The sequence below is a fragment of the Gymnoscopelus microlampas genome (genome assembly GCF_963454915.1).
Source record: "Gymnoscopelus microlampas genome assembly, chromosome: 21".
NCBI classification, from domain to species: domain Eukaryota; kingdom Metazoa; phylum Chordata; class Actinopteri; order Myctophiformes; family Myctophidae; genus Gymnoscopelus; species Gymnoscopelus microlampas.
Genome location: NC_139958.1, coordinates 922,564 through 948,415, shown reverse-complemented (window position 1 = coordinate 948,415; position 25,852 = coordinate 922,564). Strand labels below are relative to the sequence as shown.

The 25,852-nt window shown below is 42.5% G+C and overlaps 2 protein-coding genes across 2 annotated transcripts; one reads left to right on the top strand and one right to left on the bottom strand.

The window, feature by feature from the left end:
* Nucleotides 1-2,823: 2,823 nt before the first annotated feature.
* LOC311037139 (26S proteasome non-ATPase regulatory subunit 6-like) lies at nt 2,824-3,993 on the bottom strand (the record flags this gene model as incomplete). Its single annotated transcript, XM_084046235.1, has 1 exon — nt 2,824-3,993. The coding sequence occupies one exon, from the start codon at nt 3,991-3,993 to the stop codon at nt 2,824-2,826; it is 1,170 nt and encodes a 389-aa protein (XP_083902361.1).
* A 1,881-nt stretch (nt 3,994-5,874) lies between these two features.
* On the top strand, nt 5,875-8,577 carry LOC311037321 (26S proteasome non-ATPase regulatory subunit 2-like; the record flags this gene model as incomplete). Its single annotated transcript, XM_084046448.1, has 1 exon — nt 5,875-8,577. One exon carries the CDS (start codon nt 5,875-5,877, stop codon nt 8,575-8,577), a length of 2,703 nt encoding a protein of 900 aa, XP_083902574.1.
* Nucleotides 8,578-25,852: the final 17,275 nt, after the last annotated feature.

The following is a 25,852-nucleotide window of genomic DNA, read 5'->3' as shown; positions in this document are numbered from 1 at the left end:
CGTGTGATTGGATGAAATAAAACCAACAGGTTGTTTTGCATGCATTTTGTGTAGGATAATAACCATGAAGCATAAGTCACACTGTTTCTATTCTATGGCATTTAAAATAAGATTTGGTTTATTTGAATATTATATTAAGCATTTCCCAATGGTTTTCTGCTGTATCTCAAAAATAATTTCTTCTGATGATGTTTGGACTTATAGATCCGTATTTTTCTTTTTCTTTCTTTTTTAATACAGTGTTCCCTTAATGTTAGACTACTCGCTTGGCCGGCTACAAAACCACAGTTGAAACGTCGCTGCGCACATCCCCGCAAAACATGTTCCAAAACCAGTATAGAAAAGCCCTTATAGGAGAAAAGGTACATGGTCATCATTTACAACTATTTTCTGTTTTTTTTTTAAAGTACAATAAATGGATTATTGTATGGAAGTGATGTTATGGAAATACACTGACCTTTCTGCTAAATAAGGTTTTTGACCCACTTCACGGTGAATATTGTTGGTTCTTCTTTCACCTGTCCGTGATGCTCAGTCGGTAGAGCTCTCGCCATCGGACCACACAGGGTTATTGTGGGTTCGATTCCGGGCAACCGCCGAACCCGGTGCATGAGTACTTAGCATGGCATGGGTGCAGCGGGTTGTACTGTAATTGTATGTAAGTACTGAGAACTGATGGTAGGTGGTGGTTTTAGTTAGTGTTGATTTTGACAGCAAATTTTGATTCAGTTTTAGTCATATTTTTGAGTCATATTTTAGTCATCTGAAATGTTTTACTCTTAGTCTAGTTTTAGTCGACTAAATATCATAAGATTATAGTCGACTAAATCTACAGTTGATTTAGTCGACTAAAATGTAAGGTGTCTTGATGGCATCGTAATGGCTGATTTTACACTTGGTTGCATGCTGAAAATAGCCGATCTACAAGCTCACAACGCGTCGCGCTGCGACGCGTTGTGAGCTTGTAGATCTGCTATTTTCAGAGCGCAACACCCGATCGCAACCAAACATAAAATGACTTGTCTTTTAGATCTACTGGATCTCTTCTCCACTAGTCCCTCACTAACATTTTAGTCTAGTTTTTATTTGTTGACGAAATTGTCAATATATTTAGTCTTAGTTTTAGTCATCGTAGCTTAGTTTTTATTTAGTTTTTATTTAATTTCTATTTCGTTTTTATTTCGTTTTTATTTCGTTTTCGTCAGTGAAAAAAGGTAGTCGACAACATTTTTCGTCATAGTTTTAGTCGACGAAATCAACACTGGTTTTAGTACTGGGAGCAACAGTTGATTGGGGATTTTAGATACCGGTAGTTATTTTGTGCATGAACATTCAGGATTCAGGACTCTTTGATGCAACATTACATTACAGAAAATATGAATCAAAGAGTGACGACTGTGACGACCCCGATGGGAATTAGCCGAAATCAAAAGAGAATATTAATCAAATGTTATAAGTAATGACAAAATGAAGGTCTCCCCATTCATTAGAAGGACAATATCAGTCACCAGAAGCAGATACGTGTGTTTTAATGAGTCTAACATTCATTAGAAGGACAATATCAGTCACTAGAAGCAGAGACGTGTGTTTTAATGAGTCTAACATTCATTAGAATGACAATATCAGTCACTAGAAGCAGAGACGTGTGTTTTAATGAGTCTAACATTCATTAGAAGGACAATATCAGTCACTAGAAGCAGAGACGTGTGTTTTAATGAGTCTGACATTCATTAGAAGGACAATATCAGTCACTAGAAGCAGAGACGTGTGTTTTAATGAGTCTAACATTCATTAGAAGGACAATATCAGTCACTAGAAGCAGAGACGTGTGTTTTAATGAGTCTGACATGGAGTTTGAAGTTGAATGGGAGGAGTTTCTGATCAAATTAATGCAACATTTCTAAAATATCACATTTAAAATGTTAATTAATATTTGGATGGCTTGCTTCCAGGCTTAAAGTAATGAATATAAATAATTTGGGAATCTAGATGAACTTGAATATACTGCATAATGAGTACTTTTGGTACTTTTTAAGTACATTTTCATACCAATACTTTTGTACGTTTACTCAAGTACATTTTGAATTCCGGACTTTTACTTGTAAGTTTCTACATTGCAGTATTGATACTTTTACTTAAGTAAAAAATGTGAGTACTTTTTCCAACACTGCAGGTTAAGTGGACAGATGGGCATTTTCAGAGCATGTTTATTTTAACGATCAATCGATTGTGTTCCGGCTTGGATGAAAGAAACAGATGTTATATACTAATACTACTACCTCCTATCTATCTGAATCACAATGAAAACAACATTTTCCGTTTTTAAACAAAAAATACCATAACATTTTATTTACATACTTTTTCTTATATGATAGATAGATTATTTTATTTTCGTATCCTGCTCACAAAGTATCCAACCCTCATGGGTTTATAAGACACTATTTTACGTTTTATGTTTACAGTATATTCATGTAAAACATTCAATTACATCAGAATCACAGAGTTCTGTCTTCTCTACCAGGCTTGACAGATACAATCTGACAACAAAATTGAACCACTTAAACCTTCAATACTTAGTACTTGATTTGTTCCTTTTCCCCTCGACACCAAACCGCTCACAACGCCTCGCAGCGCAAGGCGTTGTGAGCTTGTAGATCTGCTATTTTCGGCTAATGTTCATCAGAATAGAGATGCTAGGGTTCAAGTGGTTAATGTAAAAAAAAAAAAAACTATCACAAAGATTTGGCGGACCCCCTGGAGTAACTTGGGGGAACCCCTTAGGGGTCCCGGACCCTCTGTTGAAGACCCCCAGTCTACAGACGGTCACATGTTGATGACCCGTGACAGCTTCTCGATGCGGTTGAGGAACAGATCTCCCTTCTTGATGGTCTCCTCGTACTGCCAGCTCTTGCTGTCGGGCCTGTTGGTCTCCACCACCTCGTTGACCTTGTCGATGGTGCAGTGGAGGCGGCCGGCGGCGATGAAGCGCGACAGCTCCCGGTCCACGAAGTCGGCGCCGACGCCGAAGGCCTCGGCCACGAAGCCCAGCGTCAGCGAGCGGTACGACTCCAGCAGCTGGCCGTACGCCCGGATCCGCATCTCGCGCGCGTAGAAGCGGTAGTGCGGCGCGAACAGCCAGTCCCGCCGCATCTCCTGCTCCACGTGGGCCAGCGAGCGGAAGAAGGCCGCGTAGTCTCGCTCATAGAGCGAGAACAGGAAGCGGCGGACGGCCGGCAGGCCGTGGAGCACCTCCAGGATCTCCGCCCCCTTGACGACCCGCTCGCGGAGGTCGGGCCTCTTGAGGGCCACGGCGCAGACGTAGACCGTGTAGGAGACGAAGGTCTTGTAGTCCATGAGCTCGTAGGAGGTGAAGGTGGACACGGTGTCCAGGAAGAGCTCGGCCGCCTGCCCGAAGTCCCGCACGGCCACGCAGTACAGGCCCTGGTAGACCTTCAGGCGGTTCCGGCGGTCCCAGTCGCCGCCCTCCTCGATGAGGCCCCGGGCCTCCTCGGAGCTGCGCGCGATCAGCTCTCCGTCCATGTAGAAGAGGCCGATCCTCAGCAGGTAGAAGACCACGTCCAGCCGGTGCCCGAGGGCCACCGTCTTGTCGTAGGTCCTCCTGAAGGCGGCCACGGCGGCCTCCTTGTCCCCGATGCGGATCAGGTGCTCGGCCCGGGCCATCATGGCGTCGCGGATCTCGCTCTCCCCCAGGTTCTTCTCGGCGTCCTCCAGGACGCCGTCCAGCCGCCGCAGCTCCTCCCGGTTGGCCGTCTTCATGGCGGCCAGCAGCTCGGCGTCTACCTGCCACCTCAGCTCTTTGCACAGGCCCTCGTAGTACGGGGCCATGTTGTTGGCCCTGACGGCGTCCATGAGCTCCGTCTCCACCTCGGCGTCTTGGCGCTGTCCGTCCATGGTGAGCAGAAACCTCAGCTGTGCTATCCTAAGATCAGGGTTCTTAGGGAGACCCTCTTCCTCCAGGTTCTCCAGCGGCATGAGGTGATCGGTATACAGAACAGGGAGATGACTTCAAAATGTCTAACACAGGGAATAGCTATAAGATACGTAACAGAAGTTCTTTAAGTTGATTAAATCTAATGATCTCCCCGGGGTTGTAACTGCAGGCCTTGGATCCTACCCGCTATATATCTATGTGTGTGACGTATCTATCTATCTGCTATATATCTATGTGTGTGACGTATGAATGACATCCTAACCTCTCTTAAAGGGTTGAGGGCTGGGTTACGAAAAGAGCAACTAGTCAGTTAGACGCGCTGTGATTGGCCAGTGGTCAACGCGCTGTGATTGGCCAGTAGTCACTTTGAGTGGCAGCTTGTCTTCTATGGCGGCCGCCAGAGCCTTGTATTGCGATACAGGTCGCTCCAATGAACTGCAGAGGCCAATGAGGGAGCCAGGTTTCTATTCGCTTTTTAAGTCTGACATAATTTTGTAGTCCGACATCATTTTGTAGTCCTACGTCACTTCCGGGTCCAAAAGGACCAGCGCCGTCCACTCCTCATTGTAAACAAACATGTTGGAACCCGTAAATCTTTTTACAATAACCTCCTTTTTCAGAAATGAACCATTGAGGGTTAATAAGGGTCTTAATGCTAAAATCATAGACAGTAAAAAAGTAGGCTAATATGTGTATATACATATTTATTTATTATTAACATTATAATATGTATTTTTTATATTTATTTATATATTGATATTTATATATAGATATATATATAAAACTAGAAAATGTGCTCCTCGGAGCACAGGTCTCCGCCAGTACTGTTCCTGATTAATCCTGTCTTACCTATTTATATTACATATTGTCATGTGTCACTTGACCAATGTTAGCTTGGCTGAGACGGACACACACACGGAGGGTAAAACTCTCCTGGTGGAGACAGAAAATCACACCCCATTCATATTTAGAAACAACAGTGGTCATCACAGTGATGGAAGCTCACTTCAAAAAATATAAATGATTTTTTGAAGTGTGTGGTGATATTTATAGGTTTTTATTTCGTCATGCGTCTCGCTAGCCAATCAAAGCATTGGTGACAACATATTGTCACGTGAAGCTTGACCAATGTTAGCTTGGCTGAGACGGACACACACACAGACGGACGGAGACGAAAACATATTCTCCACCATACTGGCGGAGATGATAACGATTTCCTCTTTTCTTTCTTTTCTTTGTCGTTGCCAGGAAAGCGGTAGAATGACACTTTAGTGGTTATTTTAGTGTCAGATCTGTTAAAAGATTTGCACAAATGTTCTAGTTTTTTCAAAAATAGCAGATCTACAAGCTCATAGCGTGGCACGCGGTGCCGTGCTATGAGCTTGTAGATCTGCGATTTTTTTAATAGCCAAATACATACAAATGAAGAAGAGCAGCAGCAGCTTCTTGATGCCGTGGTCCTGCAGAGGCAGGATGAAGCGGATGATGGTCATGGTCAGTGACCATCGTTCAGCATCCTGATGAGGACCTTTCAGAGCCTCCGTCTTGGCTTTGATCTCTCCTTTCTCCAGGACAGCTTTGAGGCCGGCCTCGAACGGGGACCCGGAGTCGTTTGGAGCGTTGATAAGCGTGTAACATACATGTTCTGCAGCCGTCATTGTGTTGCTATGGAGATATAAATGAATGGGATATATTAATAAATGTAAAATATTGTTGACAGAGTAATCATTACCCAGCGCTGGATGATGTCAGTTAGCTTTGTTGACATGTTGTGACATCAGGCATATGTCCATATATGTATATACACACTATATATACAGTGATGTATGCAGGTCATACGTCACTGCGTTGGTGTCTATATATACTGTATATATTCAGAGGCACAACGTTCCTGCTGACCGACTGGCTGTAGTTCTGTAGCTATGGAGGAAACTAAGGACAAGCAGAGGAACAAGATGGAGGAAACAGACAAAGAGAAGGAGAAGGAGAAGGGCCTGAAGCCCGCAGGCAAGGACAAGAAGGAGGAAGAGGAGCTGTCTGAGGAGGACAAACAGTTGCAGGATAATTTGGAGCTGATGGTGGAGCGGCTGGGTGAGAAGGACGGCGCTCAGCACCGCCCGGCCCTGGAGGAGCTGAGGAGACACATCCGCTCCTCCACCACCTCCATGACCTCCGTGCCCAAGCCCCTCAAGTTCCTGCGGCCGCACTACGCCAGACTCCTGGCCGTCTACCAGGGCATGCCGGCCGGGGAGAACAAGCACTTCTGTGCCGACGTGCTGTCGGTCCTCGCCATGACCATGAGCAGCGAGCGGGAGTGTCTGAAGTATCGCCTGCTGGGCTCCCAGGAGGAGCTGGCCTCCTGGGGACACGAGTACGTCAGGCACCTGGCGGGCGAGGTGGCCAAGGAGTGGCAGGGGACGGCGGAAAGCGCCGACCGGACGCAGCAGGAGACCCTGCTGAGGCTGGTGAAGGAGATCGTGCCGTACAACATGGCCCACAACGCCGAGCACGAGGCCTGCGACCTGCTGATGGAGATGGAGAGGCTGGACATGCTGGAGAGCTACGTGGACGACAACTCCTATGCCAAGGTCTGCCGCTACCTGGCCAGCTGCGTGAGCTACGTCCCCGAGCCCGAGGACTCGGCGCTGCTCAGGTGTTCCCTGAACATCTTCAGGAGGTTCGGCCGCTACCCCGAGGCCCTGCGCCACGCCCTCATGCTCAACGACACGGAGCTGGTGGGCGACATCTTTGCATCCTGCGAGGACACGGTGGTCCAGAAGGAGATGGCCTTCATGCTGGGCCGTCACGGCATGTTCCTGGAGCTGGACGAGGACACGGAGGACTACGAGGACCTGAGGGAGATCATGTCCAACGTCCACCTCAACGGTAACTTCCTGTCCCTGGCCAGAGAGCTGGACATCATGGAGCCCAAGGTCCCCGACGACATCTACAAGACCCACCTGGAGAACAACCGCTTCGGGGACAGCGGCTCCCAGGTGGACTCGGCCCGCAGGAACCTGGCCTCGTCCTTCGTCAACGGCTTCGTGAACGCCGCCTTCGGCAAGGACAAGCTGCTGACGGACGACGGAAACCGGTGGCTGTACAAGAACAAGGACCACGGCATGATGAGTGCCGCCGCCTCCCTGGGCCTCATCCTGCTGTGGGACGTGGACGGCGGCCTGACGCAGATCGACAAGTACCTCTACTCCAACGACGACTACATCAAGTCCGGCGCTCTGCTGGCCTGCGGCATCGTGAACTCCGGCGTCACCAACGAGTGCGACCCCGCCCTGGCCCTGCTGTCGGACTATGTCCTGCACAGCAACAACGTCATGAGGATAGGAGCCATCTTCGGCCTCGGCCTGGCCTACGCCGGCTCCAACAAAGAGGAGGTCCTCGAGCTGCTTTTCCCCGTCATGGGAGACTCCAAGTCCAGCATGGAGGTGGTGGGCGTGACGGCCCTGGCGTGCGGCATGATCGCCGTGGGCTCGTGCAACGGGAAGGTGACCGAGACCATCGTGGAGACTCTCATAGACCCTCAACGAGAGCAGGAGCTCAAAGACACGTACGCCCGCTGGCTACCGCTGGGCTTGGGGCTCAACCACCTGGGGAAAGGAGAGTCCATCGAAACCACTCTGGCCGCCCTGCAGGTCGTGCCGGAGCCGTTCCGCAGCTTCGCCAACACCCTGGTGGACGTCTGCGCCTACGCCGGCTCTGGCAACGTGCTGAAGGTGCAGCAGCTGCTACACATCTGCAGCGAACACTACGAGGCCAAGGAGCGGGACGAAGACAAGGACAAGAAGGACAAGAAGGACAAGGAGAATCCCTCCGACGCGGGCTGCCACCAGGGCGTGGCCGTCCTGGGCATCGCGCTCATCGCCATGGGAGAGGAGATCGGATCGGAGATGGCCCTGCGGACGTTCGGACACCTGCTGCGCTACGGCGAGCCGCCCCTGCGGCGGGCGGTGCCGCTGGCCCTGGCGCTCATATCCGTGTCCAACCCCCGTCTCAACATCCTGGACACGCTCAGCAAGTTCTCGCACGACGCCGACGCCGAGGTCTCCCACAACTCCATCTTCGCCATGGGCATGGTGGGCAGCGGCACCAACAACGCCCGTCTGGCCGCCATGCTGCGGCAGCTGGCGCAGTACCACGCCAAGGACCCCAACAACCTGTTCATGGTGCGCCTGGCGCAGGGCCTCACGCACCTGGGCAAAGGCACGCTGACGCTGTGTCCGTACCACAGCGACCGGCAGCTGATGAGCCAGGTGGCCGTGGCCGGGCTGCTGACCGTCCTGGTGTCCTTCCTGGACGTGAAGAACATCGTCCTGGGGAAGTCGCACTACATCCTCTACGGCCTGGTGGCCGCCATGCAGCCGCGCATGCTGGTCACCTTCGACGAGGCGCTGCAGCCGCTGCCCGTGTCGGTCAGGGTGGGCCAGGCGGTGGACGTGGTGGGCCAGGCGGGGAAGCCCAAGGCCATCACAGGCTTCCAGACCCACACCACGCCGGTGCTGCTGGCCCACGGGGAACGGGCCGAGCTGGCCACCGAGCAGTACCTCCCCCTCACCCCCATCCTGGAAGGCTTCGTCATCCTCCGCAGGAACCCCAACTATGAGTCCTAGAATGACCACGCCCACACAGAATGACCACACCTCCACTTCACCACGCCCACACAGAATGACCACACCTCCACTTCACCACGCCCACACAGAATGACCACACCCCCACACAGAATGACGCCCACGCCGCCTTTTATTGGCCTAATAGTGACAAAGCCCTGATCCCGACCTTTATGGAATGCACTGGAGTCTATGAGCGTTAGTCACTATTTGGAGTTGACAGAACCATGTGACCGCCACTGTTTCTGCCCCCTAGTTGACGTAACTCTCCAATAGAAGGCTCTTCCCTCTTCCCTCCCTGGCTACCATAATGCCTGATGTAAACAGGCTTAATGCATGTAAACAGGCTTAATGCATGTAAACAGGCTTAATGCATGTAAACAGGTTTAATGCATGTAAACAGGCTTAATGCATGTAAACAGGCTTAATGCATGTAAACAGGCTTAATGCATGTAAACAGGTTTAACTTCAGTGGGTTCAGATCTGGCGACTACCGTCCTTTTTTTTTTTGCTACCAAGTTTTATTTAACCATTTACACAACAAAGGGAAAAAAAGACAAATAACTGGAGGAAGAATTGCCTGTTTTAACCCATGAACTAATCACGACAATTAAAGTTAAATAATATTATTTCAAAAAGTATAATGTCTATAATTGTCTTCTTAGAGAAGGAGGGGTCACTGCAAATCAAATGATGCTGAGTGATCATTTTGATCCTGTTATGAAACATCTATCCTGATTGACTGAGCAGACTCCTCAGTTAATGTGTGGTGGTGACTGTGAGTGCCTTTATTTAAAGTTTTTTTGCTTGAGCCCCTGCCCCCGAAATGTGTGTACGCGTCATGCTGGGGGTCTTTAGTTTGTGTGATTGATTGATTGAAGTACTTTATTTAGACAGACATGGTAAAAGTACATGGAAGTACAGTTAACAATACAAGGTCCTCTAAACTGGATCACTCATAAAAGCACTTGGCTTATTTAAAATGAGATCCCTGTGCAGGCGTGCACTCAAATCATGATGACATTTAAGAAAACAGACAGATATACACTACTATGCAGAACCTCATACAATCAGCTTACAGGTTACTGGTATGAAAAACAAGAAATATGTACAATAAACAGTTCAAGGAGGGGGGGTAGGTTGAGACTCTGACAGGGGCCAGTTTGGAATTGCAGCCTCCTGAAGGTGTTGTTTTTAGGGCAGTTTTGAAAGTCAGTAGGGTTTTTGTTGAATAGCATGAGAACGAGTTAATTCCCTTTGTTGAGCCAAATCTGGGTTGAACATGATCCGTGGAGCTGCCTCTGGTGTTGTGATTGTGGACGTTTTTGAAGTATTTGGTATATTGGTATCCCAATGTTGTGGTGTATGTATCTTGCAGACCAGGCCCATTGTAAGTTGCTGTACTCTGTCCTCAACCCTGAGCCATCCAACCCTAGCAAAATGAGCAGGGGTTAGATGGGTTTTATGTTTAAGGCCAAGAAGTAGCCTTACTAGTTTGTTTTGGGATGTCTGGAGCCTTGTTTTTAAGGCCTTAGTGGTGTTGTGATACCATGAGAAACACGCATAGTCGAAATGACCTTGGATGAAGCCCCTGTAACATAATATCCGTCTAGTATCTGAATAGTATCCGTCTGGCTGATCAGCTGCTGTATGTGCTTTCACTTACTGTATTATTATAATTATTTTTATATCTTTAACATTAACAGAAGGCCGCTGTAATTTAAATTCCTTGTCTATTTTTTTGTTTGCAGTGACAGTCCAGCCCTACACTCAATAATCTTTCAGTCTGTAATCCATAGCTAAACTTTTCCCAATTAACTTAACTCATTAAAATCAGGAAAGCATCTGTATCATTTTAGATTTTTTTTGGCACGCTCTAAGCTTGTAGATCTGCTATTTTTTAATAGCCAAAGTATAAAATAATGGTTAAAGTGCTTGTAATGATTGTGACACCTGTATTAACACAGTTTGCTGGCGATTGATTGATTGATTACTTTATTAGAAGTTTCAGTACAGTTCAATACAAGGTCTGTTAATAGGAATTAATAAACCCAAGAAAGAGCCATTGGCTTGTTTCCATTGGGGTCCTTTGTACTCAATTCATAGAGACATTAAATGACAGACAGAACATCCGGGGACCACCCGGATGAATAAAGGTATTCAACAAAAACTCCTTTAAACACAGACACAATGATTTCCCCTCATGTAAAGCCTCTTTTACTAGATATAAGCTAAATAAAGGCTTTGCTGCCGCCTTGTGGTGATAATGGTAAAGTGCAGAATACACAAACCTACCTTTTAAAGTAAAGTCACAATGATACAGAGGTGGAAAGTAACTAAGTACATGTACTCAACCACTTCAGCCCTTAAGCTTTGGCTATGCAATACGTTGTGAGCTTGTAGATCTGCTATTTTCAAAGGATTTGTTATACATTTTATATACTCTAACTCATAACTTGTGAAATGGAACATTCTGCATAATGAGTACTTTTACTTTTGATACTTTTTACATAACATCACACTTATGTGGATTCCCCTGTATTGCACGTTTAGATGGAGACGCGAGGCTGCGTGTCTTGTAATGTGATTCAAATGTTTGTCATTGTTTCTCATTATGTATGTGTTTTATATGCTGTTATCAGGGCGTTGAAAAAGAGAGCATGCTCTCAATGGGCTTACCGATAGTAGATAGCATGGTGTTTTATTCTCAATGAGAGAGAGAGAGAGGTTTCAATGGGCTCTCTCTTTCCTTTATTTATTCAAGGACGCCCTGATAACGACACATGTTGAATGTCCAGTAATCTTTGGTTCCAAAAGCGAGGTTAGGTATAAAGGAAGTTTACCACACAAGGCCTTATAAATAAATGAAATACAATGTTGCTCTCTACGATCTGAGAGAGATGGCTAACCCACTTTATCATATAAAATACAGTGATGGTGAGATAATCATCACCAGTAATAAAACTCAGCGCACTGTGGTAGACTGCATCCATCCAGAGGCTTCAGTGTGGAGAGTGAATCATGCATATACTGCACATCCCCATTGTCAAACACAGACATTATTACAGATTGAATAACAGTCTTTCTGCTGGTAAAAGAAAAACAGGACCTGTTTCTGTAGAGGAAACCAATTTGTCCTCTTAATTGTTTGGTTAGGCTCTCCACATGAACCTTAAATCAGAGCTTGGCATCTAGCCAAATGTCAAGTTATTTATAAGAAGTGACCAGCTCAACTTATTCACAAGAGTGTAAATACCAGTAAAGGGATTTATGTTTGGATTTATGTTTTTCCTTTATTTATTCAGGGAAGCCCATTGAGAGCATGCTCTCTTTTTCAAGGACGCCCTGATAACAGCATATAAAACACATACATAATGAGAAACAATGACAAACATTTGAATCACATTACAAGACACACAGCCTCGCGTCTCCATCTAAATGTGCAATACAGGGAAATCCACAAAAGTGTGATGTTATGTTTCATGTAGGCTGACTAGGCTCTCATACAAACTGACGATGCAACGACACTTTGTCGTTTTCTGTTCTGATGGTTGTGGTCTAAACGTGACTTAATATAATACACAGCTAAACTACATGTTTAGTCTTTGGTGAACAGAGATGACTGTCGAGCAGAACATGTCACAGGGCCCTGCTGATGCTCACTGGCTTCAGGGACCCCTTAATGCTCATAGGCTCCAGGCACTGCAGTTTCCTATAGTTTGCCCTTTTATAACATTTTCTGTATGTGGGCTCTTTTTGGTTCTGCTCCTGAAAGTCAGGATCAGTTATTCACCAAATCTAATTTGGTCCAGTTTTCCAGAGGCCCCCACCCTGACCTTTGGGCCCCTGGACCCATCAGGCCCGTTCAGCCTGAGGTGAAGTGTACCTGCTTGACAGTCGGCTGATAATAAACCAGATGTTGTGAGACTTCTGTCTGGTTCGTCTGGCTCCCTTCCAGCATTCCTGTTCATTGTCTCATATGAGCTGCACAGGCCCGCTGTAATAGTTTAGAGGATATTATAACGGTTTGATCTCATTAAGGGAAAGCTGTTATTGATGCTGTCACAGGCTCTCCACTGCAGAGAAACACATATTCTGTGGTGGAGAGGGATTATCCATGGCTTGGCTGACACAGAATTAGTAAAGATGCTCTAGCTAAAGCACTAGTGAAATACAGTGTTAATTCCCGACGATCTTTGCTGCGTGTCACTAGCCTGGCATTGTCCAGACTGATAACATGGATTCACTCTCACGTTCCTCCCCGGTATCAGTCTGGACTTCGGCCTATAGGGAGCGAGTATGAGAAATCAGAAAATGATGGGGCCAATCAGTGACTGCGTTTCAGTGACTGTCCGTACAACAGTGAAAAGCATCAAAATACATTTTCTGATTTCTCATACTCACTCCCTATGGGCCTGAAGTCCAGACTGATGCCGGGGAGGAACGTGAGAGTGAATCCACGATATCAGTCTGGACAATGCCAGGCTAGCGTGTCACCCCCCCCCCCCATCTCTCTCCCCATTTCCTGTCAGCCTACTTTCCTATGGGAGTGTACTCAAGTTCCCTCAGCCCTATGTTCCCTCAGCCCTATGTTCCCTCAGCCCTATGTTCACTCAGCCCTATGTTCCCTCAGCCCTATGTTCCCTCAGCCCTATGTTCCCTCAGCCCTATGTTCCCTCAGCCCTATGTTCCCTCAGTAAAATGGGGTAATTTTTTTTGCTCCTGTCTGTCATGAGATATGTTTTAGCAAGATACCTAAAAAAGTGATAGACATATTTTTAACATGGGTCATGGAACTGTTTAGAATCCTACAAAAGGAGTGTGGCAATAGACATGGCACAAAAGGTTACATTTTTTATCTCAAAAATGCGTGGACAGGTTTATACATAAAGGTGCTCTAAGTTATATTGTTTTGCTAAAACAAAATGTTGTTTGTTAAAGGTTAAAACACTATTTTCTGACAGTAATTGCTAAAGAGTGTTTGTTCAGTAACAGGGGTCTCCCCGTCTCTCCAGCTCTTTAATAAACAGAAAATACATTTTCAGGTGGGCTACCAATTTCACCCTACCAGGAGAGAGAACCCATTTATCAGCTTCAATTTAATAATTTTCCGATTCCAATTAGTTTACTGCTCAAAGTTTATCCTGACCTGTACGTATCCTGTAAGAGTTCTCTTTCATGATTGGATGACATTGGTTATCTCGACATGAAAATGTATATTCTGTTTGCTAACGTTTGCTAGAGACGGGGAGACACTGAAAGCTCTATACGCTTATTGGTGTGAGGGATGGTGAGGAGACCCAAGTCAGAAGACCTCAGGTTCCGCGCTGGGGCGTAATCCTGGAGGAGGTCTGACAAGTACCGTGGGGCATGGAGAGCTTTATAGGTGAGGCGGAGCAGTTTGTACTGTAAGTGGGATGCAGAACTTAACCTAAATATCACCACTTTAGAAAAGTTTGTCATATGCTGAGGAAGAAATAATTAAATTGTCACCAAAAAGCTGAACTCCACAAAACAACGTTCCACTCTGATTAACCAAAAGTCCTTATAAGATGTTTTTTAACCTTATGTGTTAATAAGTTAAGTTAAAAAGTTAATTAAGGTATCAATAAGGCTATACATGTCTTAATAATAGCATTGTAAGCATACATATTGTTAGATTATTAGACACTTTTGGAGTGATTTTAACGTCTACTCTGGCTTTCGTGTGCACCCCAGGTGCCAGTTTTTATGTTGCTTTATTCAGCATTTAGATATTTGATATTCATTTTATCAGACACGCCCCTTCCTATACAAATCCATTGTAACTTCAAACTCCATTTTAACCCTGTTAAATTCATTGAAAACACGTCCTTGGTTTTGGTGACTGATATTGTCCTAATGCGTGAGAGGGACATGTTTTCTCCATATATCTTTTTTTTCTTTTAAATGTTATGTAAATTATAGATACAACTAAATTAAAAAAGTAATTGAAAAAACAGGGCTCCTCACGCATTAGCAGGACAATATCATGTTTTAATTGAGTCTAACATGGTTAAAACGGAGTTACAATTGGTTTATATTATGATAAAATGAACATCAAATATCTATATTGAATCAAGCAACTTAAATATAAGTCTCTTAAAGTTGTTTATAATAGCCTTACAAACACATTCAGTCTCTTTAACTTACCTATCATGTCAGTGTTCAACCTTTATTATGCTGTGTTGTGACTTTATAATATAATTTATTAAGCATTTATTAACGGTTAACTATGCACTTATTAACAGTTTAACTATGGGTTTTGCATCTACCAGGTCTTAAGCGGGAACAATGCCTTCTTAAAGGAGGAGTTCAACCAAAAAATGACTTATTTTCTATCAATTGCACACCCTATGAAGCCTTGAATCCATGGATTCTTTTTTGTTTATGTCACATTCCTAAGCTAATAATTTGATTCCCATCTCCTACCGGCTAATGTATCCGATAGGAGACACAAAGTCGATTATTTGTGTCTCCTACTGGAAATACACACGGTCATCAAATTATTGTCTTAGGAATGCCACAAAAACAAAAATAAATCCATGAAATCAAGGCTTCGTGGGGTGTGTAATTGATAGAAAATAAGTATTTTTTTGGGTGAACTCCTCCTTTAAGGTTTATAAATCCTTAATAGGCTCTGTGCATAACTGCAGTCCCGGGTTTCTGGAAGATGGCATACCTATTTCCTGTTCCGGTTCATTTTCCCATAGCTTCATTTGATTGGCTGATTTCATATTTGATTGATAGCAGTCAAGCCAATCATATGAAGCTATGGGGACATTAACAGGGACAGGAAATGGATATGACACTTCCAGGAAACCTTTTTTTCCATCTACTTGGTCTAAAGTGGGAACAACGTCTTATTAAGGTTAACCAATCCTTTATTAAAATATACATGCCGTTGCAGAATTGCATATACATAGCATCACAAATAATCTAAAACTTTTTGAACATTCATGCAGTCATGTAATTATGAGAAAAGTTAAAAGGCTATCCTTTTATGTATGAGGAAACCTGGCCTTGGATCAATACTGTCATACATTTATTTGATTGATTATGACAATTGATCTATGACCGCCTTCCTTGGACACTTCCCCAAATAGTGTTTGGAGTTCCGTGTTTAAGGCCCGTACATCTCCATAAATAATACAAAGTGCTTACCCGGTAAGACCTTTATATTATTATTATATTACCCCATAGGCCTACAGTAACATGTTCATGTACAATTCACCAGTGAACTAGAAAGGAGAACTAAAGTCTATTGACTTTGCTTTATTGGCTGTTAGATTAGGTAAATCATATCAACACTGTTTAATAAATGACTATATATAAAGTCACTCGTACACAGAAAGTTTGCCGAGTTTCCACTGTCAAACATTTATGCCCAACGAGGACGCAAACTAACCGGCGCAGTGCTACCTACAGTATAGGCTACGCATTGTCCCATGATCTATTGAATAAAAAAAATTAAAAAAAAAAAAAATATATATATATATATTTAATTGTCCCCTCCATATTTTTTGTCTCTTTTATAAATAATAACCGATAATGAATTGGTAAAAAAAAGCTCTGTGTCTGTCTGTGCAGCACAGTCTATTCACAGTGTCTATTGAAATGACAACGAACACAGCCATAAAAGGAAACGATAAGGAAGCCTTAAAGGTATCCTTTAGCGTCTGTGTAGGAGTGACTGTAATGTCTAGTCATGTATTAAACAGTGCTGATATGATTTACCTAATCTAACAGCCAATAAAGAAAAGTCAATAGATGTTAGTTCTCCTTTCTAGTTCACTGGTGAATTGTACATTTTTCAAATCAGCCTCATGGTGGCGCTATAACAGGCAGAGACTATTTACCAATGGACAGAATGCTCCCGCCCCCCAGTTAATAATCACTAAAATCACTATAACGATAGAAAGCAATACATGATTTTTTTTTAACACTCAGCTTTTAATTATTATAGTTACAATACCCTGTTCAAACTACTCCCTTCCAAAAAACGCTACCAGAGCATCAAATCTCGCACCACCCGTCTCAGTAACAGTTTCTTCCCCCAGGCAGTCAGGCTGCTGAACAGCTGACCGTGAACTGTTTTGCACTGTATGGTCATTCATTTGCACTTCTTTCCTTGTGTTCTTTGTGCACTATAGATGTCTTTGCACTATAGATGTTGTCTATGTCCTATGTATTTAAGACTGAGAAAGCTCTGAGCAAAATAATTTTCATTGTATTTATACTCTGTATCTATACATATGACAAATAAACCTGAACTTGAACAAGACGGGTTGGGTTAGCCAAACAGGGATGGCGGTGCCCACATAACAAACACATTGGCACAAAGTTTGAGGTCGTTCGGTTTGACGGTGCCCGAGGTATGCCCGGGACACACAGACAGACTGACATTTGGGATGACACCCCGAGTAGAACTAGGGCAGCCCCCCCTCCTTCAGGGGATCCAACAGGTGACACCAACAGCACATTATGGCAGGGCCATCTGTGATGCTGAGGGAAGATACAGTAGTGCTGAGGGAACATAGGGTTGAGGGAACATAGGGCTGAGGGAACATAGGGTTGAGGGAAAATAAGCTTGAGGGAACATAGGGACTAAATTGATATGGGGGAACATAGGGCTGAGGGAATATAGGGCTGAGGGAACATGGGGCCTAATTCGGATGATTTTTTTTGTTAGGGATTGAGGGAACATAGGGTTGAGGGAACATAGGGCTGAGGGAACATAGGGATGACCCCCTTTCGTATCAATAAAGGCAGAAAAGGGCCCACAAATATTCTTTCTGTAGTGTTTCATTGTCATGTCATGTGTTTGCTGTTAGAGTGTTGTTTAGTTGTTTAGTGCTGCATGTGCTTGTACTTTGTGTTCTTGTGATCTGATGTACTGTAAAGTCTTAGTAAAGTTGTCGTTAATTGTCCACCTTGGTTTCCTTCGTTTACTTTGAGTTGAGTTCCTGCATAAATATGGGTCCAAAAACACCCGGGGTCCTGACACAAGGACCCCCACATTCATAAGATATATCTGCCCACAGACATTGTTCCACTTGCTGAGGTTCAAGATAAATAATTGAATATAATATTTCAATGATGTATTATTTCACATTGCTTGGTGTTAATGTGTCAGTAAATTAAACCATCATTGGTAACTTGATAAGTCTTACAACCTGATTAACAGTTCATTCATATTTAATGTCAGTTTAAGTATTTCTAGTGTAAAACAATCCTAGTGTGCATGTTTAAAAGAAAGGACACAATAATACTATATGTATAGAGAAGAGAAACATGTTTATTATTATAATATTGATTTGTTTCACATTCAACCTTTTCTTTCTTTCTTAGGTACCAGAGCCAAGGTCATGACCCCAGACCAGACCAGACCAGACCAGAGAGGGGGGGGGGGGGGGGGCGGAGCAGAGCCAGTGATGGAGGCAACATTTAACTACGGTGGGGACACGCACGCACGCACGCACGCACGCACGCACGCACGCACGCACGCACGCACGCACGCACGCACGCACGCACGCACGCACGCACGCACGCACGCACACACACACACACACACACACACACACACACACACACACACACACACACACACACACACACACACACACACACACACACACACACACACACACACACACACACACACACACACACTGAGGACACCTGCTTTCATCCACAGCCAGAAAGGAGGAAGATCAAAGTCTAGACATTAAAAGTGAATTATAACTTTATTGAGCCTAACACTATGATAAGGACCTTTCACTGACCTGAGTTATTATCTTTATTATAATATTTAACATCATGTTGTAATAAGAAAAAAGTGCTTTATCACTTATGTGACACATCATCAGTAACATTGGATCATTTATTTGTCAAACACATGTGACTTCTTTAGTTTGACACACTGACATTAACAAAGGATGATTATAATTGGTTGTTACTGTACCTTTGACCTAAAATCATAGTTTTTACACCTTTTAGTTACCATTGATGACTAGAAGTTAGAACACTGAAAAACTATTGATATGTTTTTTAAGTGGTTTACTCCTTAATATACAGAAATCAAAGACTATATAATCAACGACTATAATATTTGACAAATATTTCAGGCAGGCTGGGTTTAATGTGCAGATGTTTTAGATTTTATCACATTTATTATTTATTATGTGAAACAACATCAATAACATTGGATCATTAATACGGCACCAAACGCCTGGTCAAAAAGAAAGAAAGACCAGCGTATTGTAAAATGATAAATGGTGCATTTATATAGCACTTTTATCCAAAGCGCTTTACATAGATTGTGCATTACATTCACCCATTCCCACACACATTCACACACACATTCACACACCGATGTGACAAACAGCCAAAAAGGGCTTTAGTTTTCGAGATACCCCTACCGGAGGTAGGACCCATCCCTAAGGCCTCCCATACATTAAATGGATTCTTGTATAAAAACATTTTACTGCAAAAGTGGTGAAATTGATTTATAAAGTTATACACCCCAAACTATAAAGCCTGGCCATCTGGGGGTTGAGGCAGTGAGTGAGTTTTATGTGTACATATTCCCAGGTATGGTTTAGTACAGATGAGTTTTGGGTGTTCATATTCACAGCTATGGTTTAGTACAGAGTTTTGGGTGTTCATATTCACAGCTATGGTTTAGTACAGAGTTTTGGGTGTTCATATTCACAGCTATGGTTTAGTACAGAGTTTTGGGTGTTCATATTCACAGCTATGGTTTAGTACAGAGTTTTGGGTGTTCATATTCACAGCTATGGCCTGGTACAGATGAGGTGTTCACCACAGTTATTGCACTTTGTACCATGACTGTATTGTACAGCCTACTGACATTAATTATGCTGATCCCTTATACTCTGTTTCCTTGAAACCACGTGGTTTCATGGAAATCTACCTCCTACATTTCTTATCACTTTACAGACCTAACACTAATATAATAGGGGCGTATTATGTCACACATCAGATGATATCAGATCTATGAAAGAGAAAGTTTTATGAAGCAATGACCTTCTCTGAGTCAGTGTTCATGGTCCCTACAGTGTATATATACTCTGGTGATCAGCAGTGAGATGAGACACTCACACTGACCAAGAACAAGCAGCTTTAGACACAGACAAGAGAGAGTGAATCAGGTACGTTTTTTAAATATTGTTCTGCAAAGCAATGTTTTTGTATTTGTACTCACTATACAGACTATGTTTTAATGTCATTTCAGACTACACAGAATATGTTGTCTGGTAGCATTATAGTAAATATCAACCCTTTTAACTGTGTTTATCTGTGCAGCTTTGGCGTGACGTTTGGTTGAATTCCTCTGCATCATCAGGACCATCAGAACTCCTTACAGCCAGGTACCAGTTTTGAACACTGTCACGATCATGATCATTTTGTTGACAATTAATTGTCATATGTAATTAATTATATCATTGTGTATCTTGATATGTATGTGTGTGTGTGTGTGTGTGTATATATATATATATATATATATATATATATATATATATATATATATATATATATATATATATATATATATATATATATATATATATATACACACACACACACACACACATACATACACACACACACACACACACACACACACACACACACACACACACACACACACACACACACACACACACACACACACACACACACACACACACACACACACATACATACATACATACATACATACATACATACATACATACATACATACATACATACATACATACATACATACATACATACATACATATACACACACACACACACACACACACACACACACACACACACACACACACACACACACACACACACACACACACACACTACTTATAACCAAGAATGACTGACAACGACTTTTTCCAATAATACATTATACATTGAGTATATCTGAGGTCTATATATTGCAGTGTTCCCAAATGAATACATTTTACTGGTTGTGACTGGAAAATGAAATATTGTAATAATATTTGTCCATTCTTGGACCCATTTTATTTACTATTATTATAACTGTAATACTAACATTTTAATATTTCTTTGCATAATTAAGTTGAGGATATGCAGTTATATGTGTTATTTAGATTAAAAAATATATTTCTATAAAAACAATGGGTTAATGGATGCAAGTCTGCATTTATTGTTTACTGTTGAGGAAATGACAGGTGGAAACAATGTGTAATGTTATCCAATGATCTAACATATCCTTTAGCATTCATCACATTATGAGCCATTATACACATAGCATAACAAAGCAAAACACAACAGTTAATGTCTTGTTTTCTTTGTCAAAGCTGTTGATGCTGAAGCTGAGAGATGAAAGCTAGTTGGAGAAGATGACAACACAACGGAGAAGAGGTTCAGAGACCAGCAGCTCTGTTCCTGATACAATGGAGACAGGTACAAACATTTATTACTCATAAAGTTAAGAAAAACACATTCTCTGAACTGAACATAATGAATGCATATTATACAACAGGTAGTTCCGACCAAGCAATCTGATGCCGTGCTTCAAACCAGCATCATAGCACGGGCCGAATCACATTAATAAATCCCTCCGCACTGCAGTCCGCACCTGATTAGACCATATATGGCACAGCTGTGCTGTGACTTCACACTGTCGTACGGTAGGAAAACAAACAGACAGTAGCCTGACCCACCGCCGCCACCGGAGAACAAACAGCTACGCAAAATGCACTATGTATGTTGTTAATTTTGACTTAATACGAAGGTACCGCGCGGCGAAAATTGCCGATCTACAAGTTCACAACGCGTCGCCATTGCAACACATTGTCAGCTTGTAGATCAGTTATTTTGGCCACGTGACACGGTCGTATGACGGAGCGTATAGCCTACTGGAATCAGCTGTGTTGACGAGACGGTGCCTCAAAGCGCTGCTACAGGGACTATATATTTAATGTCTCAGTCAAATAAACTCTTCTCTTTACAGGGAAACGGATTATAGCGAAACATTTTTATTATGAATTGCCCCACAATATGAATACATTTGGATGTGTTTTGTTGGTAACTGTTGTATAATCGCAATATTACCCTCGAGGGTGTGCTTTACCTTACATTATTGGTACTTCAGTGATGGTCGCGGAACTCGGCTCCGCCTCGTTCCTGACCGCATCACTGGCGTGCCAATAATGACGGTAAAGCACACCCTCTCGTGTAATATTGCTTAATTAAATCCAGCACAGTAATAAATTAACACCACGTCAGAATCAGCTTTATTGTCAGGTTTACAGGAAAATAAAGGGAAGAAGAAGGGGGGGGGCAAGGGGGAAGAGAGATCAATCAATAAAAAGAAACAGATGATCTACATATTTACACATAGTACCTGAGGAGGTGAGACATAAAGGTGTGTGATCATAGCAGCAGATGTATACTGTACATGATATACTTATGGTCGTTAAGATAAGAGAAAACAAACCACAAGTCAGTGTATTGTACATGAGATTAAGATGTCAAAGTTTATTATAGATTTACTGATTGTCAGGAAAGTGTGAGCTATCATAAAATACATTGAAATAAAACAGAATGAGATGTTAACTGTATTTTTAACCATATTATTATTTTAAATCCATAGGTTCCAGTGATGAAGATGGTAGAGAGAAAAAGAAAAAGGTAAGATGACATACCTTCAAAATGTTTTTGCATTATTTAAAGTTGGAAACAGGTGTTTAAAGGGATATTTCACTTTCCAACATGTGTGGGGTCGTTTAAACGTCTACTCAGGCTTTAGTGTTTCACCCCAGAGAGTTTGTAAGTTAATTGATTCAGTATTTAGATATTTGATATTCATTTTATCAAACACGCCCCCTTCCTATATAAACCCATTGTAACTTCAAACTTTATTTTAACCATGTTAGATTCTATGAAAACGCCCATCCTTGGTTCTGGTGACTGATATTGTCCTTCTAATACATGAGGAGACCGTGTTTTTTCAAAAAACAATTTTGGGGGGGGGGGGGGGGGGGATAAACAAATAATAATACAATAAAGAAAAAGCACTGTCCCCCTCACGTATTAGGAGGGCAGTACAAATCACCAGAACCAAGGACGGGTGTTTTAATTAATCTATGGTTAGTTTGAAGTTACAATGGGTTTGTATAGACGAATCCACAGACGCGCTGCCTGTAGCTGCCTGTAGGCGGTCATAGCTGCGGTGACGCGTCCGCGGAGCGTTGACACCGCAGCTATGACTGCGCGCAGGGCAGCGCTCCGTGGATTTGTGTATAGGAAGGGGGGCGTGTCTAATAAAATGAATATCAAATATATAAATACTGAATCAAGCAACTTAAAAACCTGGTGTTCACAGAAGCCAGACTACTCTGGTTAAAATGACCCTGAACATGTTTGAAAGTGAAATATCCCTTTAAAGGAGACACACCATGAATTTAAAAAAAAAAGTTGATATTTAATATCATATGGTGTATGTCCCTCAAACCATTTTCAAAAGGTTTGAGCCTAAATCAACACTCAGATATACTCATCCCAAGTCAATTCTCTCAGGCTTATAAAGCACTTTCAGCTGCAATACCAAAACGTCCTGTTAGGCAGAGGGGTGCTACTGAGCAATTCTAAATACTCAGAATACATCAAAATACATGGGCAGAAAGTTTGGTGAGGTAAGCAAACTTGCCATTCTGAGATGGCCTGTTCAGACACGCCCATTTTGAAAATCTCTGAAATGAGAATGAATGACTGAATGTTAAAAAAAAATATTTTTTGGGGTACAAGAGACACTGGGGAGCCCAAAAAATACAAAAAAAAATACAAAAAAAGTGAAATTCATGGTTTGTCTCCTTTAATATGTAACCACTTAAACCCCAGCATATTCTGGGGGAAAATAGCAGATCTAGATCTGCTGTTTTATTTTTAATGTCTAGCGAAAACAGAAAAGTCACTTGTAGAGAACCTTGAGGGACTCCGCTCAATAACGTATGGGATTTAAGTGGTTAAAATCATTCAAGTGGTCATGTGACATGGGTCACATGTTAGTACTGTCCACTTAACATGAACCCACATTCTACACAAACATAACAGTAAACACACATTCTACACATAACAACAGTAAACACACACAAGTGTAAACAAATACTATGGCAACATCATACTTACAGCAAAGGAGATAATCAAAGTAACAAGACCAGGAGACCTGCCAGACCTAAGCCGGGCTTCACATGACGTGTCAGCCTGTGTCTATGCCAAAGCCTTTAATATACCATCTGTGACATAATAGTGATGTCATGAGTAGTCTATTCCTATTTATTCATGCAGAAGAAACCTAAGCACAACCAGACAAAGGAACCACAACCAGACATACCATGTATGGACGAAATGGTGACAAAGGCTCATGTAGGCCATACCTTTCAGGTCTGGCAATTATTCACTGACAAATGATGAATCAATGATGTCATTAATGTACATCGGGCCCTCATTAGCACAAGTGCACAAGGTTCATCACTATGACAACAACAATTCAAATATTCAGCAATAAGATGAAGACATAATGACAGCATACAGACAATAAGATGAAGACATAATGACAGCATACAGACAATAAGATGAAGACATAATGACAGCATACAGACAATACGATGAAGACATAATGACAGCATACAGACAATAAGATGAAGACATCATTATGTCTTCATGTTATTGTACTTTACAACATGGCCGGCAAATTGGACTCCCAAAGGTTTTCAGATATAGTTTTTGAATGATCTTTGATGTTTGTGACATGCCAGAAAATCTCTTAGAAGTTGATGTGTGGTACAATGATTCTAAACACAAAAGGTTTGGATACTTGACTTTGGTTGATTATTTCTCCCTTTCAGTAATACCAATTGGTATTGTATTTTATATCATTTTATTGTTGAGTAGTCATCTTTACAACAAGGTATAACTTGTAAGGATTGTGCAATTGTGGAATGAGCAACACAGCTAAACGTGTGGCTGTGATTGTTCCTTAGCATGACATTGGGGAGGAAAGTTATTTTTTTTTTCAATGAAGCATGGAATTTATGAGTTTCATCCATATCCATGTAGGGTTTGTTAACTACCATAGACTTACTTACATAGTCTACTTACATTACAACCCCCATTTAAATTAAAGTGAACATTCATTTTGTCTGTAATTTCCCATTTCTCTACAGCAAACTTCATGAGGTTTTAAAAATGAAGTCAATCACAAACCTTCCCCATTTGTGCCCCTCCCCCTTTTTGTTTGTGGGAAATCACTGCTGCCATTCGCTGATTTCTGATCATCAGATCATTTATTTGATTTAATTTATGCTTTTAAAAAAAATCACACCCTGTGTGAAGGAAGCGGCGCCTTTGATGAGCCCCGTGCTCAAACATACATGGGGAGTTTGTGTTGTGTCATCAATATTTGTTTATAGCCCAGCCAATAAGAATACAGAGGGGAATACATACGGACGGACATACAGTACATACGGACATACATACGGACACACGGACAAAGTCAGATATAGAGTAGCTGATCCCGCTAAAAATCTAAAAAGTAATTGAAGAAACAATCTGGGATGAAACACAAAAGCCTGAGTACATTACATTACATTACAGTCATTTAGCAGACGCTTTTATCCAAAGCGACTTACAATAAGTGCATTCAACATAGGTAGGGAACAAAACTACTAATCACCAGAAGTCTTAAGAACATTTCCTGTAAAAACAAGCAACCAAGAGTATACCTAGCGCTAAGGTAAAAGTGCAATATATCAGCTACCTACTTTCTTAAACACATGAGATAAAATAGCCAAATCAAATGAGCACGAGCTAATACAAAAGTGTATCGACTAAGCAAGATCCAATACAACAATAGTTCCTACAACTAGTTAACAACAAGTAGGCCAGGCAAAGAGGAGTAGACGTTTAAATGACCCCAAACATGTTTGAAAGTGAAATATCCCTTTAAGCGTTTTCCTCATACATACTTGCATCAAAGGAAGTAAGCCCCGGGGTGACTGTGTTTTGGGGCGTGTGTTTTGGTACACAGTATATTTCCTTGGCCAGAAGCCTGTCTGCCAAGTTGTCTTACACAATAATGTTAAAGATGTTTTTACTGCAGATCATTCACATGTGGAATGTATTCATTTTCTTAGAGTGCTTCCAAAGCTGTTGATCCTAGAAGCTCAAAGATGAAGGATAGAAAAGATGACAAGTCTTCAAAGAA